Source organism: Ovis aries, chromosome 1, assembly GCF_016772045.2.
Source record: "Ovis aries strain OAR_USU_Benz2616 breed Rambouillet chromosome 1, ARS-UI_Ramb_v3.0, whole genome shotgun sequence".
Classification (NCBI taxonomy): Eukaryota; Metazoa; Chordata; class Mammalia; order Artiodactyla; family Bovidae; genus Ovis; species Ovis aries.
The window spans coordinates 47,462,840-47,480,229 of record NC_056054.1 but is presented as its reverse complement, the minus strand read 5'-3'; the positions used below and the strand labels follow the sequence as shown (position 1 = coordinate 47,480,229).

The 17,390-nt window shown below is 36.8% G+C and overlaps 1 protein-coding gene across 1 annotated transcript in view; it reads left to right on the top strand.

The window, feature by feature from the left end:
- The window catches only part of NEGR1 (neuronal growth regulator 1), a 1,017,459-nt gene that overhangs the window by 684,862 nt on the left and 315,207 nt on the right, over positions 1-17,390 (top strand). The window contains exon 4 of the mRNA XM_012173704.5: positions 542-673. Within this exon, the coding sequence (XP_012029094.1) occupies positions 542-673 (132 nt within the window). The remainder of the gene's footprint in view (positions 1-541; positions 674-17,390) is intronic.

Here is a 17,390-nt window from a genome sequence, read left to right as displayed (position 1 = left end):
AAACCTTAATAAATATGAACACTGAAATATGGCAATGTTTTAATACATCTCCATACTTTATTAAGCCATCTAGCTTGAAACCTTGTGAATGAGTGTGAGATTTCCCCAAAAGAGAAGTAACATTTAGTTAGGTTAGATGTCAAGTTGCTAGCTTACACTATATAAAAGTCAATATGTACCAAGTCATATTACTGAATTTGCTCTACACTGCTAGGAGGTTGTTGAACTCAATTACAGAAATGTGCAGAGCTTGATTTGATGTGTGAGGAGGTTAGGAGACCACAATCAATTAAAAAGAACACATGTATATCCTGTTCTGGGGAAACAGTTGTTTTAGTATCCCTTGTTCAGTTTCTTCTTTTTTCTCTGACTTTACCTCTAAACATAAGAGAACAAAAGGTTTAATAATTCCCCAGTTTCATTTGAAATTATTTTGTCAGCAATATCTAATAGGAAGACATGTGATTGTTGTTTTACTTGAATGAAGCCTCAGGCAGATACAATTAAACACACTGTACTTTTTAAAATTTTTCTTGTGTAGCAAAACCATTTGAAAACGGACAATATTTGGACATCTATGGAATTACAAGGGACCAGGCTGGAGAATATGAATGCAGTGCAGAAAATGATGTGTCATTCCCAGATGTGAAAAAAGTGAAAATTGTCGTAAACTGTAAGTTCCATCATCTTTTATTAAAAAATTTCAAAGGGAAGATTAAACACCTGGAAAATACTGTCTGAAGCTTGTGCTGCTAGTTTTTAAGAGGAAATCTATTGATAAACAGTACCTTTTGGCAGTGCAAATGTTTGCCTGTTAGGATATTGATTGAATTGTTTTGGTAGCATCAATTGCCCCAAGTATCCTACAATAATTCAGTTTAATGTGTAGATGGCAATGTTTTCAATATCATCCGAATCCTAAACAGTGGTATCCTTATCTCTGAAGCATCCTGGACTCATGGGGTTGTCTTCATTCACATGGGTTTCACTTGAAGTGTATTCGATTAAATTTAAATGTGGAATTCCAGAAGCATGCTGTTTTATACTTGAAGAGAAAAACTGTTACTATGATATTCCTATCATTTGAGTATTTAATTCTATTTGGCTTGGACAATATTGAGAAAATGAAGAAATGATTTTTCCATGAACCTCATTATTAAGAAGTTAGATTATTAAGTGATACTTGCAGAACAATCAATGTCATTATGTTACACCCTTCCTCTAAATGCACTTCAAAACACTGATGACAGACATTTTTTCATTAATAGCTTATTTCATGTATTATGATCTCAACAGTAGTGACTGAAATAGTTTTTACTTTTCAAAGATACTCCCTTAGTCTTTCTCTCAAAATTGTTCACATTGTTTGACTTATTCTAATTGAGTATTTGGGGGATAATAGTTTTTTACTAGAAGTGTTTTCAAGCTACAACTTTCAATTTTTTTCTCACATTTATAAATCTTTCTCTATGCAGCCAATGTTAATAATGAATACATAGAATTGTACCATAGATCAGAAGAAAAATTTCCAAATAGATCCCCAGATGATAACACTAAGCATTTTTCATTTATTTAATCTCAATTTTATGGGTCAAAAGTATCTATCAAAACACACTCAGTAGTTGAGTATTGCCAGGGCAAATTATTGCCATCAACTAACATTTGTCAGTGGCTAAACTATACATTTGGTGTTGACTCATTGAAAAAGACCCTGATGCTGGGAAAGATTGAACGCAGGAGGAGAAGGGGATGACAGAGGATGAGATGGTTGGATAGCATCACCTACTCAATGGACATGAGTTTGAGCAAACTCTTGGAGATGGTGAGGGACAGAGAAGCCTGGCATGGGGTGGTAAAGAGTTGGACATGACTGAGTGACTGAACAACTGAGCAAATGTGCATAAGGCCAGAATGAGGCAGTTTCTAGAGCAGAGTTCCTTATATAATATTCTGAAACAAACTTCAGAAGAGTCGCCCAAAAGCTTACTAGAAATGGAAAATCTGTGTCCCACCAGGTCTACTGAATAAAAATCTTTAGGGTATGTGGCCTGGAAATATGCATTTATGATAAATTTCCATTAAATCTTAGGGCTCTTATTGCAGTGAGTTATTGCTCACCATTCTGGAATTCTCTAAAATAAGAGTTAATAAATATTATTTACTCAAATAAAAATTTCTGATGATTTTATCACTAGCCATGCTTATCTGAACATGAGTGTACAGATTTTATTGTTGTGGGGATTGAGAGAAGAGGTAAGAAATAGGACTAAAAGGAGGTAATACTTTTAGCAATGAGGCCTAAGAAAAGAGAAAACAGAGTCAATCTGTCAAACAAGCAAGACACCCAGCCTGACAATGCAGCCGACTCTCATCTCCTAGAATAAGTGTATCTCTACAGTGATATCTCCCATGGGGATACAGTTGAAAACAAGCTGCCATATGGATTTACATGGGCCTATACTCCATGTATAATCCACTTGTGTGTATGTTCACACTTTCGTTTCTATCCTTTTCACCTCTCTGACTTTAATTCATTGTCACTAATTATTTAACTTGATTTTTGTTTTTGTTTTGTATTTTATTCTGGACAAGTTGGTACTTTAGACTGATACAGTTCAGGTAAGGATGCAGAAATATGGAAAGAAATTAAATTGAGAGAAAGACTGACCAGTGAGTTATCATCTGAAGGATTTGTGTAGAGAAAAGCGTCCTTTTATAAAATAGAAGGACGGAAATTAGGGAGACAGATGTCAAGAACTGTGAGGGATCTGCCACAGTTTCACAAATGCTGACAGAAGACAGAGACAAAGGGCAATTTATTACTCATAGAAATAGCAATAGCCAGAGTATTGTCATTTTCTTATGTCAGTTCCCCAAGTCCCAGTTACTGCAAGGTGATATGATGAGGGTTAAGAGAAATCTATACACACAGTAGGTTTATGTCATAGCTGAGGTTCCTTGGGCTTAGAAACTCAATTTTTTCCATATATAATGGCAGCAAGCAAACCAGCCCTTTGCCACAGAGGGAGAAATTATCTTTATGATACTGGACCATAAACAAACCTGCCCTTTGCTCCATGGAGAGAAACACTTCTATCTTCCAAGACTGTTCACTATACAAACATACAAACATCCTTGAAAAGATTGTCAAGAACAAAAGCTGTCAGTGCCTCTGCTCACAAGATGTGCAGAAACACGGGAGACCCCTGGAAGATTGCCTTCAAACACAAAATGGGAGGAGGACAGTTTGAAGCATAGCCCCAAGACATTCCATCAGTTGACAAGGGTGCTTCAGTGGCTTTTGTAGGGCTTCAGACATCTCAAACAGGTAGAAAGGAAAGCGTTGTTAACCAACTTTAAATTGAGAAGGAAAATCAGAAGGAAAAAGAGGAAAGTAAAACAAAAAGTTAAGGATGTGTTTATTATAGTTGTAATACAGACTATGTTTTATAAGAACTAATTTCAGCTGAAGTATAATCATAAGTGGAAATATTGGTACCGATATAATATTAAAAATATTAAGAAAGTGAATTCAACAGGACTTTTTACATGGATTTAAATGTTCAATGTTTACTGTTGCTTCTCAAACTATGCCTTTGGTAGCTAACATTTTCTTAAATGTGCCATGAAGAACTGAATACTGATCGATCAGTTAAATTTACATCTCTTGAATAAATATTTTGTGTAAGTTTGATTAGATTTCTGGTCATGCCCTAAATTTTGCCTTAATTTGGAGTAATTTTGTCACATGTATACCAGTGATATATAGCCATGTAGGTGTGTGAGTGTAAGTGTATATGTTTCTGGTTTTGAGGAAATTTGAAAAGTATTAATTTTGTGAATTCACCCCTTTCAAAGTCAGAAACTGAGCACTATCCGTGGGTTTTACTGATTTCCCAAAGGAAATTAGCCAAAGCCTACTGAACAAACTTCAGTTTGTCAAAGCCCAAAATTGCGCTCAGTGCTCTGTAGCCAGCATGCAACTTCATGTCCCCTGATAATCTGAAGATTCCCTGAAGATAGAATTACACCAGGTTCAAGGCAGCCCTCTTTTCATGGTTATTAATCAATATTGATTGCGCATATAAAATTGCAGTAGCTTTGTGAATAACTTGAAGAGAAACTTTGTCCCTGTTCCCAAATGAGGTTCAAGATGGAACGTAATAAATTTTCATAAGCTCTGGTACATTCAGTTATGCAGTACAATTTGAGGAAGAGATTTATGTTCCCTCTAATTTAGAAATATGTAATATGTTAGTATTCATCTAATACATCTGCCTCATTTACTACATATAGGCACATGTATATTTCTCATACCTACAGCAAATAATATTCACCACATACTTTGTACTCATAACACTTTCATTTGGGTTTCTATTGAATTAAACAACATTTTAATAAAATGATTAGTATATTTAACTGATTTCGTATAGATTGGACTATTTTGTTGATCAAATAACCACATTTTGAGGTATTTACAGAAATCTAAAGAATAAATTTGTTTATTTACATATAAGTTCATTTTGAGTTATTTATTAAAATTGTAAGATTTTATACAAAGCTTTGTTTCTGGGTAGGGAGATTTTGTAGATGATTATTCTCCTGTTTTTCTCTGTATATTCTTTTATCCATTTGTATATGAATATAGTATATTCATGATTTACAATATACTATAGCTGTAACAAATATATGAATATGTACATTTCTTTATATTTGCTTATGTGTGTGTATACACACATCTACAAACAATTGGATGAGAAACATATATACATACTTCTATGTATTGGACTTTCCATGTGTCTCGGTGGTAAAGAATCCACCTGCCAATGCAGGAGATGTGGGTTCAATCCCTGGGTCAAGAAGATCCCCTGGAGAAGGAAATGGCAACCCACTCCAGTATTCTTGCCTGGGAAATCCCACAGAGGGGACTGGTGGGCTACAGTCCATGAAGTTGCAAAAAAGTTGGACACAACTTAGTGACTAAACAACAACATATGTATTACATTTAAAATATGTAACTATGTACATATATTTCTCATCAATTGAAAAAAAAACTCAAAAGAAATCATGACATTTATCATAAATAGACCTTAAGAGATTAATACTCATACACATAAGAAGAAAGAAAAAACCAGTGGATTAGCTAAGCCAAAGGGAGCTAGTGGATTCAATTTGGACAGATTCTCTGTTTTATCTGCATTTGCATTCCAACCCTGGAAGTGGCCTAGAGGATACTAGTTCCATAATTGTTTTTTTAGTTCCATAATTTTTATTGTTAATTAAAGTAGAAAAATGAATATCCGTAAAGCCCATGGATTCAATTAAATTTGGATAATGAGAAACCAGGGTCTAAACCATTGGCAAAGCTGATTCATTGAAGTCAAATCTAGAATCTAGAAAATGTAAGATTATATTGTAGACTAATCAAGATCTCCATAGGGAAGCAGAATCTCAGATATTAGAAATCAGGAAATCTTGCAAAACCTAACCCTTCAAAATGAAAGCTGCTGGTAAAAAGGGCAGGGTTCTCTGATCTTGTGACAAGTTGTTTTCTACTTATTTGTATGCACTTTTTCAATTGAGAGTAACTCTTTTAGAGCTCCCCAGAGACTCCGAGGTAAAGAATCTGCCTGCAATGCAGGAAACATGGAAGAGGCCTGTTTGACCCCTGGGTGGGGAAGATGCCCTAAAGAGGAAATGGTAATCCACTCCAGTATTCTTGCTGAAAAAATCCCATGGACAGAGGAGCCTGACAGGCTACAGTTCATAGGATTCCAAAGAGTCAAATACTACTGGGCGACTAAACACACACACTTTTAGAAATTCAGGCCTTATAGTCAGGTATAACTGATTTGAACCCTTGTTATATAATTTACTGAACTTTGAGATCTTGGGAAACCACTTTAACTTTCTGAGTCTCAATTTCCAATTCTGTAAATTTGGAGCAATCATAGATAATTTTCAAGGTTTGGGTAAAGATTAAATGAGATGATACGATATACATACAGTACCTATCACAGTGTCTGGCCCACTGTTAACAACTGAAAATATATATATATCTCTTTGCATGAATTTACTCTAGAATGTAAGCTCTGTGTCATAAAGGATTTTCCTTTCCTTTCTATAATAATATGTTCCTGTCACATAGAGCAGAACCAGATTTATAGGAGGCACTCAAAAAAATAGTTGACCGGTGAACTCTTTTAAAGATTAGCATTGACAAAGTGTTGTAAAGATTAGCATTGACAAAGTGTGTCAATGCTAATCTTTAAAAGAGTTTAGACAAAACAGGAAAGAGATATCAGGTTTGTTCCAAAATTATATATATTTTTCTCCCAGACAATAAGACTAACTTATTTCTGATACCATTTTTTTAACCAAAATTATCAGGTGGAGTCACTATAGATAGATTGCCATTTATATAGTGCTTTCACCCAGAGAAAAGCTTAATTCTATTTTTTACAGATAAGAAAATTAAAGTTCAATGAGATTAAAATTATTAATAGCATCCTGATTTTTAAGAAGAAAAAGACATGAAGAAAGAAGGTACTAATTAACCAGAAAAAAATATAGTCAACTAGTTTAAGGTAAAAAGAGGTGTGGACATTATTTCAATTTTCACTCATATCAGTAAGATTTATATATTGATCATTGTATTGGGAATCAGAAATTATTTTGCACACATAATATCCAATAAAATAGAATTCATTAATTCTTCCTGTGGTCAAAAGGTAAAGATACTTTTGAGTGCACTGTGAGCTAAGATTTTATCCAGTAAATCACAGGCACATATTTGTGCATTATTTTGCATCTGATATACATTCATTTATGCAAATGTAAACTTTATCTTCCAATATAACTAACTCCAAACATGTGAAATAGAATGTACCAATTAGTATAACTTAGTACAATTGTATCAAAGCCTGAAATGAGGGGCCACCAGGAAGAGAGAAGAAGAGGACTCTGAGGAAATGACCACTTTTCTTAGGCTGTTCATAAAGTTTTCTCCAAAACTTTGGGCAAGTTAGATATACATGCCCTGTATAAAACTAGAAGAATGGCAGGTGACAAATATATACTTTAAATACAGAGAAAAACTCAGCATTCAGAGTTGGAATTGGATAAAGATACTAACTATCATAGGACCAGAAGAAAAATGAGCATTATTTGTATTCACAATTATCACTTAAGCTTTTGTTTCTGTGCCATTTTGTGCCCCTGCCTTAACTTTCCCTTTTTTTTCATCTTTCACATGGCTTATAATTTAAGCTACTCTCCTGTTTTTAAATTTCTTGATAAGCTAATTAACACCTGGAACAACTCAGGACATAAAAAACACATTTTTTTTTCATCTAAAATAGTACTAGTTCATATGACATTTACAGAATAATGAAGAACTTTAGTAAATCTACATTTATCTATATATTTATTTACCTATTTACTTATTGCTTACTGTGACACTATCAAGGTCTTGGGACCAGGGATATGAGTCTTCAGTCAGTTCAGTATCTAGGAGAGAAGAAAGACGTAAGAAACATGAAGTTGTAATAAATGGTGGCAAGTGCTTTGATAACCCATTCATAACGTGCTAGCCAAGGGTAACAGAAAGATGCCTTTGGGTATCAATGAAAGCTTCCAAGAGGCCTTGGCCTTGATGATGTCTGAAGGATAAAACTGAATTTGATAGGTACTCAAAAAAGATTAAAAAAAAAAGTCCCTGTGTTGGGAAGATCCCCTGGAAAAGGGAAAGTCTGCCCACTCCAGTGTTCTGGCCTAGAGAATTCCATGGACTGTATAGTCCATGGTGTTGCAAAGAGTCAGACATGACTGAGTATGAGACTTTCTTTCCAGAAAAAGGAAATAAAGGAAAGGGTGGTCTCCCTGACAGAAACAGAAGCATTTGCTTAACCCCATAGGAATTAGGGAGCATGGCTCTGCTTGATCTGTCAGACTGCCGTGAGCTGGACGAGACCAGAAAGGGAAACAGAAAGAAGGCTGGGGTGGGTAGTAGAGAGGAAGCAGGCCCAGATTCAATGCAAGTTCGTGAATTTTCATAGGCAGACATAGATCCAGTGTTTCACAATCAAAGAAGAGTAACTTTGAGATCGTAAAACTATTCAGAGATATATCTGAATATTAAAGAAATGTATTTAAATGTTTCTATTTCCTACATACATGGATGGTACTTGAAAGACTTCTGTTTTGTCATGGCAAGGACAAAGGAGAGAATTAAAATGATAACAGCGAAAACAACAACTACATCTAAGAGAGATGTGGAGAGCTAAGAAATTTGAAGGAAAATCCCTATAGATATTGAACACAGAATATTAGAAACATATGATAATCACTCAGAAAACATATTTTTAAATAAAGCATTTTTTTCAATCAACATAAACATCTACAAATTAAATCTTTTTACCTTGGGACTTTCATGGTTTAACAATTACAGATTTAATTATATGGTTAATATAATCCCTTATTTGAAGCAAAACTGTATTAAACATGCAGCTAAGGCATGCATGATTTCTTCTATTGAGGGCAACATAATTGGTCCTTTGTTTTAAATCTAAGACTTACACTTCAGTTAATGACTAGGGTGCAAAGCTATTTTTACTTACTGTGTTTGCTACCCAATTTAACTTTAATCTATTCTTCCATACATTTACTGAGGTTTTGAAAGGGTCTTTAGTGTTAAGGGTCTATGAGTGATCATTGACCCAGTTGTTCATAGAAAGTCAAAATGCATCTTCAGTGACCAGATGGCCAAATTTTTATTATTCCTAGTTTTTTTTTTTAATTTCCTAAAAATGAGAGATGAAACTATTTTCTCACTTTAGTACATAAGCAAAAATTTGTGCTCAATGACAATGACTGTTGCGTTTGTTTTTGGTTCTTCCTATATTAGCATTTATCCCTTTAGAAAAAAGATACATATCAAGTATTAGATATAATACAGATTAACAATTAGAGATTGACTATCAACTATCAGTAAGAAGGCAATTTCTAACAGATTGAAAATGCTTTAGGTTGAAAATGATTCCAACCAAACTGAAGAAAAGTGGTAAAGTCAAAAAAAGAAATACCAAATTTTAATATATGTCACACACTTGTTTGTGTTTATGCTTCTGTAATATTGTTCTCATCCAGATCCATGCTCTAGTAAGCTGCCCAAGGGTCAAAATCTGAGAATTGCAAGGTGGCTCCTTCTGAATGTATTTTTCAAACTGATCTTGGAACTTGAAACCTTGCACAAACAGGCAACTTATAAACCTGTATTTAAGTCCAACTTTATCATCAAACTTTCTCAGTAAGCATATATATCAAGCAAGATAATTTATGGAGCTGAATTCTTTATGACTGAACACTTGAGAGCAACACAGAATTAATCTTCTTGAATCTTTTCTATATCATCATCATTAAACTTCACAAGAATTCTTAAGTTGTCTGTGTCTGCTATTGCACATGTATGCATGCTTTGTGTTCAGTTCAGTTCAGTTGCTAAGTCATGTCTGACTTTTTACAATCCTATGGACTGCAGCACGCCAGGGTTCCCTGTCCATCACAAACTCTCAGAGCTTACTCAAACTCATGTCCATTGAGTCGGTGATGCCATCCAACCATCTCATCCTCTGTCATCCCCTTCTCCTCCCGCCTTCAGTCTTTCCCAGCATCAGGATCTTTTCAGATGAGTCAGTTCTTCACATCAGGAGGCCAAAGTATTGGAATTTTAGCTTCAGCATCAGTCCTTCCAATGAATATTCAAGACTGATTTCCTTTAGGATGTACTGGTTTGATCTCCTTGCAGTTCAAGGGACTCTCAAGAGTCTTCTCAAATACCACAGTTCAAAAGGATCAATTCTTTGGTGCTCAGCTTTCTTTATAGTCCAACCCTAACATCCATACATGACTACTAGACAAACCATAGCTTTGACTAGATGGGCTTTTGTTGGCAAAGTAATGTCTCTGCTTTTTAATATGCTGGCTAGGTTGGTCATAACTTTTCTTCCAAGGAGCAAGTATCTTTTAATTTCATGGCTACAGTCATCATCTGCAGTCATTTTGGAGCCCTTGGACTGTGAAGAAGGCTGAGCACTGAAGAACTGATGCTTTTGAACTGTGGTGTTGGAGAAGACTCTTGAGAGTCCCTTGGACTGCACAGAGATCCAACCAGTCCATTCTGAAGGAGATCAGCCCTGGGATTTCTTTGAAAGGAATGATGCTAAAGCTGAAGCTCTAGTACTTTGGCCACCTCATGCGAAGAGTTGACTCACTGGAAAAGACTCTGATGCTGGGAGGGATTGGGGGCAGGAGTAGAAGGGGATGACAGAGGATGAGATGGCTGGATGGCATCACACAACTCAATGGACGTGAGTCTAAGTGAACTCCAGGAGTTGATGATGGACAGGGAGGCCTGGCGTGCTGCGATTCATGGGGTCGCAAAGAGTTGGACACGACTGAGTGACTGAACTGAACTGAGCTGAAAATAAAGTCTGCCACTGTTTCCACTATTTTCCCATCTATTGGCCATGAAGTGATGGGACCAGATGTCATGATCTTAGTTTTCCTGAATGTTGAATTTTAAGCCAGCATTGTCGTTCTCCTCTTTCATTTTCATCAAGAGGCTGTTTAGTTCTTCTTCTCTTTCTGCCATAAGGGTGGTATCATCTGCATATCTCAGTTTACTAATATTTCTCCCGGCAATCTTAATTCAAGCTTGTGCTTTCTCCAGCCCAGCGTTTCTCATGATGTACTCTGTGTTTGAGTTAAATAATCAGGGTGACAACATACAGCATTAATGTGCTCCTTTCCTGATTCTGAGCCTGTCTGTTGTTCCATGTCATGCTAAAACTGTTGCTTCTTGACCTGCATAGATATTTCTCAGGAGGCACGTCAGGTAAAAAAATCCTGCAATGCAGGAGACCCTGGTTCAATTCCTGGGTTGAGAAGATCCACTGGAGAAGGGAAAAAGCTACCCACTCCAGTAATCTGGCCTCAAGAACTAGTCCATGTGGTGGCAAAAAGTCAGACAGGATTGAGCAACTTTCACTTTCCTTTCTGTGATACAAGTATCTAAATTTATTAGGAACAGCATGGATTCAACTGCCAGCAGATAGGAAGCAAAGGTTTGAAGCAAAGGTTTAAAGCAGCTGTTTGACTGTAGTGTAAAACCTTTCTAAATAATCTTGTTGTTTTGGTTTGTGAATTTTTTGAGCAGTTATTAAGGATGATGATTTTGTTCTTTCATGCATTGTTGGCAAATTTGGTCAACCTATTTTTTTTTCTCTTAAATTGTAATTTCATGGAAAGAATAAGTACAACAATAGAGAAATAAATTTCAGAGTATTTCCAACTAGGGTTGCTGTGTATGCAGTGGAGTGTGACAGATGGTAACAAAACAGGATGTGAAATCAGGCAAATATGATTTCTAATCCCAGCTCAGCCCAATACAGTACTGGGAAAATTAATCAGACTCTCAGAGATTCAGTTTTCTTACATTAAACACACACACACACACACACACACACACAAATGTGGGATAATTATACCCACTTTGAAGATTTGCTCTGAGGATTGTGTCATAATACTCTTAAAACGGCAGTGTGACTAGCACAAAGCAAGCAACCCTCTACATTGTATGTATTAGTATTAATATTGCTTGGAGAATCCCAGAGATGGGGGAGCCTGGTGGGCTGCTGTCTCTGGGGTCGCACAGAGTCGGACACGACTGAAGCGACTTAGCAGCAGTAGCAGCAGCAGGGCACACATCACGTTACCCTAATTGTTTATGTGTTAGCTTTCACCTGTGGCCTGTGAGCTCTTTAAAGAGTCAGAGTCCTCTTTCATGCTTAAGGCAGTATATAGTGGCTCCAGGGACAGGCTCTACAGTGGTCACCCTGGCTTTGAATTCTACCTCTGCTACTACGAAGCTTGGTCAAATCATCAAGCTGTGTGTGTCAGTTTCTCAACTACTAAGTGAAGACTATGAGGTAAGTTGGGCGCCCGGGTGGTGCAGTGGTAAAGAACCCACCTGCCGATACAGGAGACATAAGAGAGACAAGTTTGATCCCTGGGTCAGGAAGATCCCTTGGAGGAAGGCATAGCAATCCACTCCAGTATTCTTGCCTCGAGAATTCCATGGACAGAGGAGCCTGGCAGGCTACAGTCCACAGGGTACCAAAGACTCAGACATGACTGAAGCGACTTAGCACACACTGAGCTAAGTTAAGGCATAAAAAGGTATATTATATTATTTTTAATCTCAATATCTAACATATCTGGTGATGCATGTCTATAGGTTTAATACATAAATAATATAAATATAAAACTAGCACACATGAAATTCAAGAGAGTAATTGTAAAATCACCCAAGTTCTTTTGTCTTATGGATATATGCTTGGGCAACTTTTGAAATTAGGTCATAGAGTTGGAATGATCCACTCGAAATGGAATCCTGAAATCCTGATTCTAGGTCTGAGGCTATTTCATTATACCAGCCTGCATCCATGTAAATCAAAAATAAAATTTAATTATTTTTGTAAACTGTGTAAACACCAGAGACTTTGAGAAAGATAGTTTTGTCTGAAGGGTAAGGAAGCAAGATCACTGTGGACAAGCAGAAAAAGGTTTGAATAACCAGACTATGCACAGGTGTTACCTGTCAGAATGGCTGTCACTGAAATAAAGAACCAAGACTATTAAGATTATCAGTGAATAGATAAAACAGTCACAATAAATAATCCTTGGGAATGATGCTGCACTCAAAATAAGTTTGTTCACGTATTATATGAAATAAGAGATTTTAATAGCGAATGTAATGAAGTCTCAGCAACCTGTCTGCTTGCTCTAGCCAGTGGAAAAAAAAAAAAAAAAGTGAAGTCGCTCCGTTGTGTCCAACTCTTTACGACCCCATGGATACCAGGCTCCTCTGTCCATGGGATTTTCTAGGCAAGAGTACTGGAGTGGGTTGCCATTTCCTTCTCCAGGGAACTTCCCGACCCAGGGATCGAACCCAGGTCTCCCACATTGTAGACAGACGCTTTCCGTCTGAGCCACCACTTGATCTTAGCCAAAAGGCCAAGAAGCCAGTAAAGGTAACAGAAAAGCAAAAACTACCCAAAATTACCCACCCCCCCAAAATGCCCCTTGTGAGGAGGCATGAAACAGTTACAGTTTTTATAGGTAAAATGAAAGATGATAGAGTTCTATTTAGAATACTCTGTGTATGTTCCAGGCTTAAGATTCACTACTCTATTCTTATTGCTGTGAAGTCATAGTTCATTCAGTTTATCAAAAACTTAAAAAGTAGTTTGGTGGTAATTTCTATCTTATACACACCCCCCAGTTGTTTCAGAACTAGAACTGGGGATATGGATACTATTTCTAGATTTTTAAATAATACAGTGAGACATGTTAGCTTAATGCATATAATTCTTTTCTTTAATAAATCATACTTTGACCTAGCCTATACAAATCAGCATTCTGTAGCCTAGAGCAGATGTTCAAAGAGTTTCTGCATTTGGTTCAAGCAGCCAGTGTACATTTACATGACAGGATGGAGGAAGTATACCAGTAATTAGCTGAAGTTCACAAATGCTACATTTGTTAATGCTGTTTCACATTTGTGAGCATATTGGTTTTGCAAACTATTCTATTTTTCTCTGTGGATGTTGAAAGGACTTTGAAGCTCAGTGCAATTCACATGCAGATGCAGTCCTTGCTAAAGCCTCCCATGAACTGTTCTGCACAGCCCAACAGAAAGAGCTGAATCTGATCATCTGTGGCGCTAGGGCAGTCAAGTTGCATAACTCTAAGACTCCAATGTCCTGATGGGATTTTCAGGATAGTCCAATGAGGCAGAAATTTCAGGTTGTTTATCAAAGCCTATTTTTATCTTCTTCCAGAACAGCCCACCTTTCTCCCCCACCAATGTTGGACTGCAGGGACTAACTTGTTTAAGGGTTAGTTCTGGCTCTGTGACTGAGTTCCAGCAAATGAAAAGTGAGCAGAAATGACCTGGGTCACTTCCAGGCTTAACCTACAGCTGCCCAGGTGGAGTTCTATGCATGTTACCCTTCCTGGCTAGTTGGAATAGTAACCACCAGGGTGATTAGGAAAGCTAAAGATTGGCAAGAAGAAAGCTTATCATTTTCTTGAGCCTCTGAGTGATTTTATACCAAAAAATACGCCTACCTCATTATCTAATTTCACTAATAACATTTTACTGATCTGAAACATTATGAATTATTAGGTGAATGAGAAATAACCTTCCTTTTCATTGACTTACTGCATGTTTAGGTCTATTTGTTATCATAGCTTAGCCTCTTCTTGGAGAAGGTAATTGCAACCTACTCCAGCATTCTTGTCTGGGAAATTTCACGGACAGAGGAGCCTGGAAGGCTGTAGTCCAGGGAGTCACAGAAGACGCAAACATGACTTAGTGACTAAACAAAGAATGGCCCCTTCTGACTGGTATCCTCAAAGATTTGAGCTCAAATCTTCTGTACAGACTAATATTTTTGCCTCATATAATTCTTTAAATATATAGCCAGAAGAAATGATTAAAAGATTCCTGAGAAGAATAAGGAAATAATGAATCTTTCCTTCCTACAAAGTGAGGCATAGCCTACTGAATCTATATTTGCAAATTTTGTCAGTCATGGTAACAAAAAATTATAAATACCATGCCTTTGAGGCTTCATATGATCTTGCTCAGAAAATACAACCAAATTCAAAATAGCATCTGGCCATCAACCTCTGATATGAACTTTCCTGACAAAATGTGACTTGGAGGCACAGAAGATGGAACAACTGTTGGAAAACCTCCAAAACTTAATTCTGGCCCCAAACCAGTATTTAGAAGGCATGTCTACTAAGTATAAAGCTCAGAAAGTTAGAACACACACACACACACACACACACACACACACACATACACATACAATGGTATCCTTTACTTTGCCTCATGGAAGAAACAACAATACCATCTTGAAAGAAAACACAGAACTTACGTTTCCTCCCTGAGCTTCTGCTCTCTGGCTGAAAATTTCCAGACAAAACTGGAATGCTCCTCTCTGTGTATGGTTGCAGTTTTGAAGATAGTCAGAATATTATTCCCTTGTTCTCATCCTGCTTTCCTTCATCCACTGGCCCCCTGCACATTATGGGCTATGTTTTCAGAATTTAAAATTTTGTATTTAGGAAGAAAAAGATGATAAGAGTACTAAAACCAGACAGTGCTGGGGCCTGTACCTTTCCATCGTTTCCAAGTATTATACTATCAGGGATAAAGGTTGCAGAGGAACTCAGGTTGATCCTGTAAATTGTATTTGATTCATCCTGCTAGACACAGGACAGGAGATGCTAGCTGCAACCATGGACATGTTCTACACTCTGACTTAAGAAATGCATCCAATCAGGGAAACAGGGTTGGGATATTTGCATTGCATACCTGTGTTCAGTCAGTTCAACTCAGAACTCTACACGGTAAGAAATGGGATGTTCAGAGGAACTGTAAATATACAAATATGCTCCAGAATAAGAAAAAAAAGAGCACACTTTAAAAAAAAAAAAAACAACTTGAATGAATATGTTATTTAAATGATTGGCTATAGCAATAGGGAGAAAATGTTCAAAAACTTATTAACATACTTCATATGAAATAAGAAGATATTTCCTCCACAAAATAACATCACAAATCATAGAAAATAGGCTGAGATGAAAGGAGAAGAAAAACACCAATATGGTACATTAGAAAAATGACCAATTGTGATGCAGAAAAAACTCATGAAAGCTGGTGACCTGCTATTTCCTACCATCAAAACTGTACTACATACAGAGAAAAACCCCTCCCAGTACTGAACATAAGAAATTGCAAGGAGCTATATGAACATTACAAGATGCCTTTTTTAGCAGAGCAAAGGTTGAGTCAATATAAGAAACACAGATTGGAAGCCTGAAAGTACCACAAAATACTATTCCATCAGGCAAGGAGCCCTCACCAGCTGCTCCCTGGAGATGTGGAATCTGGTTTTAACTTGCCAATGTTAAGAGACTCAACACAAAAACTGGGTCCTTTTTGGCACAGAAACTCACATTAATAACACCCCTCTTCCGTAAATGTTAGGCAATGAATAGGTAACATACTCGAATGAAACAGAGCACAAAAACTCACTGTTCTATGCCAATTCCTGTTTTGATGCAGGTGATAGGGTGAGGGACAGGCGGTCATAGGAAAGCAAATTATTCTCCAGGAATTCCCAATTGCAAGGTACCCCTCTTCTAGATTTAGGACTACGTTCATATTCCTTGTAAAGTCTAAGATATGCTAAGTAGAAAATTCAGTTTAAAGTGGTTCTATGGTGAGGCCCCTTAGGTGTCTGACAGAAGAGAAACTAATGCACTCTGTCGAACATATTTTAAATACAAAGCTCAAAAATTTTCCATAAGGTCTGCTTAACATGAGTTTTCAATCAAAAATATAGTGCACAAATGAGAAAGCAAGTCATCAGCAGAGAAACAAACAATAAAATAAAATGTAAGTAATAGAATTCCAGTTGGAAAATTTAAAACCCTAAAAGATGATGCTGTGGCCACAATTTGGGAAAAGGTCAGTTTTCATTTCAATCCCATAGAAAGGCAATGCTAAAGAGTGTTTAAACTACCTTAACAGCTGTGCTCATTTCACATGCTAGTATGGTTATGTTCAAAATCCTTCCACTTAGGCTTCGGCAATATAGGAACTAAGAACTTCTAGATGTACAAGCTGGATTTAGAAAAGGCAGAGGAACTAGAGATCAAATTGCAAACATTCATTGGATCATAGAAAAAGCAAGGGAGGTCCAGAACAATATTTAATTCTGTTTCACTGACTATGCTAAAAATAAAGCCTCTTTTCTGCACAACAAACTGCAGAAAATTCATAAAGAGATAATAATACCAGATCACCTTATCTGCCTCCTGAGAAATCTACATGCAGATCAAGAAGCAAAAGTTAGAACTGTTCATGGAAAAATGAACTGGTTCAAAATTGGGAAAGGAGTATGTTAAGGCTGTATATTGTCTGTGTGCATATTTAACTTATATGCAGAGAACCTCATGTGAAATGCTGGGCTGGATGACTCATAAACTAGAATCAAAATTGCAGGGAGAAATAGCGGCAACCTCAGATATGCAGATGACACCACTCTAATGGCAGAAAGTGAAGAGGAACTAAAAAGCCTCTTGATGAGGCTGAAAGAGGAGGGCGATAAAGCTGGCTTAAAACGCAACATTAAAAAAAAAAAAAAAAAAAACTTGAGTGATGGCATCCAGTACCATCAGTTCAGTTCAGTTCAGCACAGTTCAGTCGCTCAGTTGTGTCCGACTCTTTGCGACCCCATGAATCGCAGCAC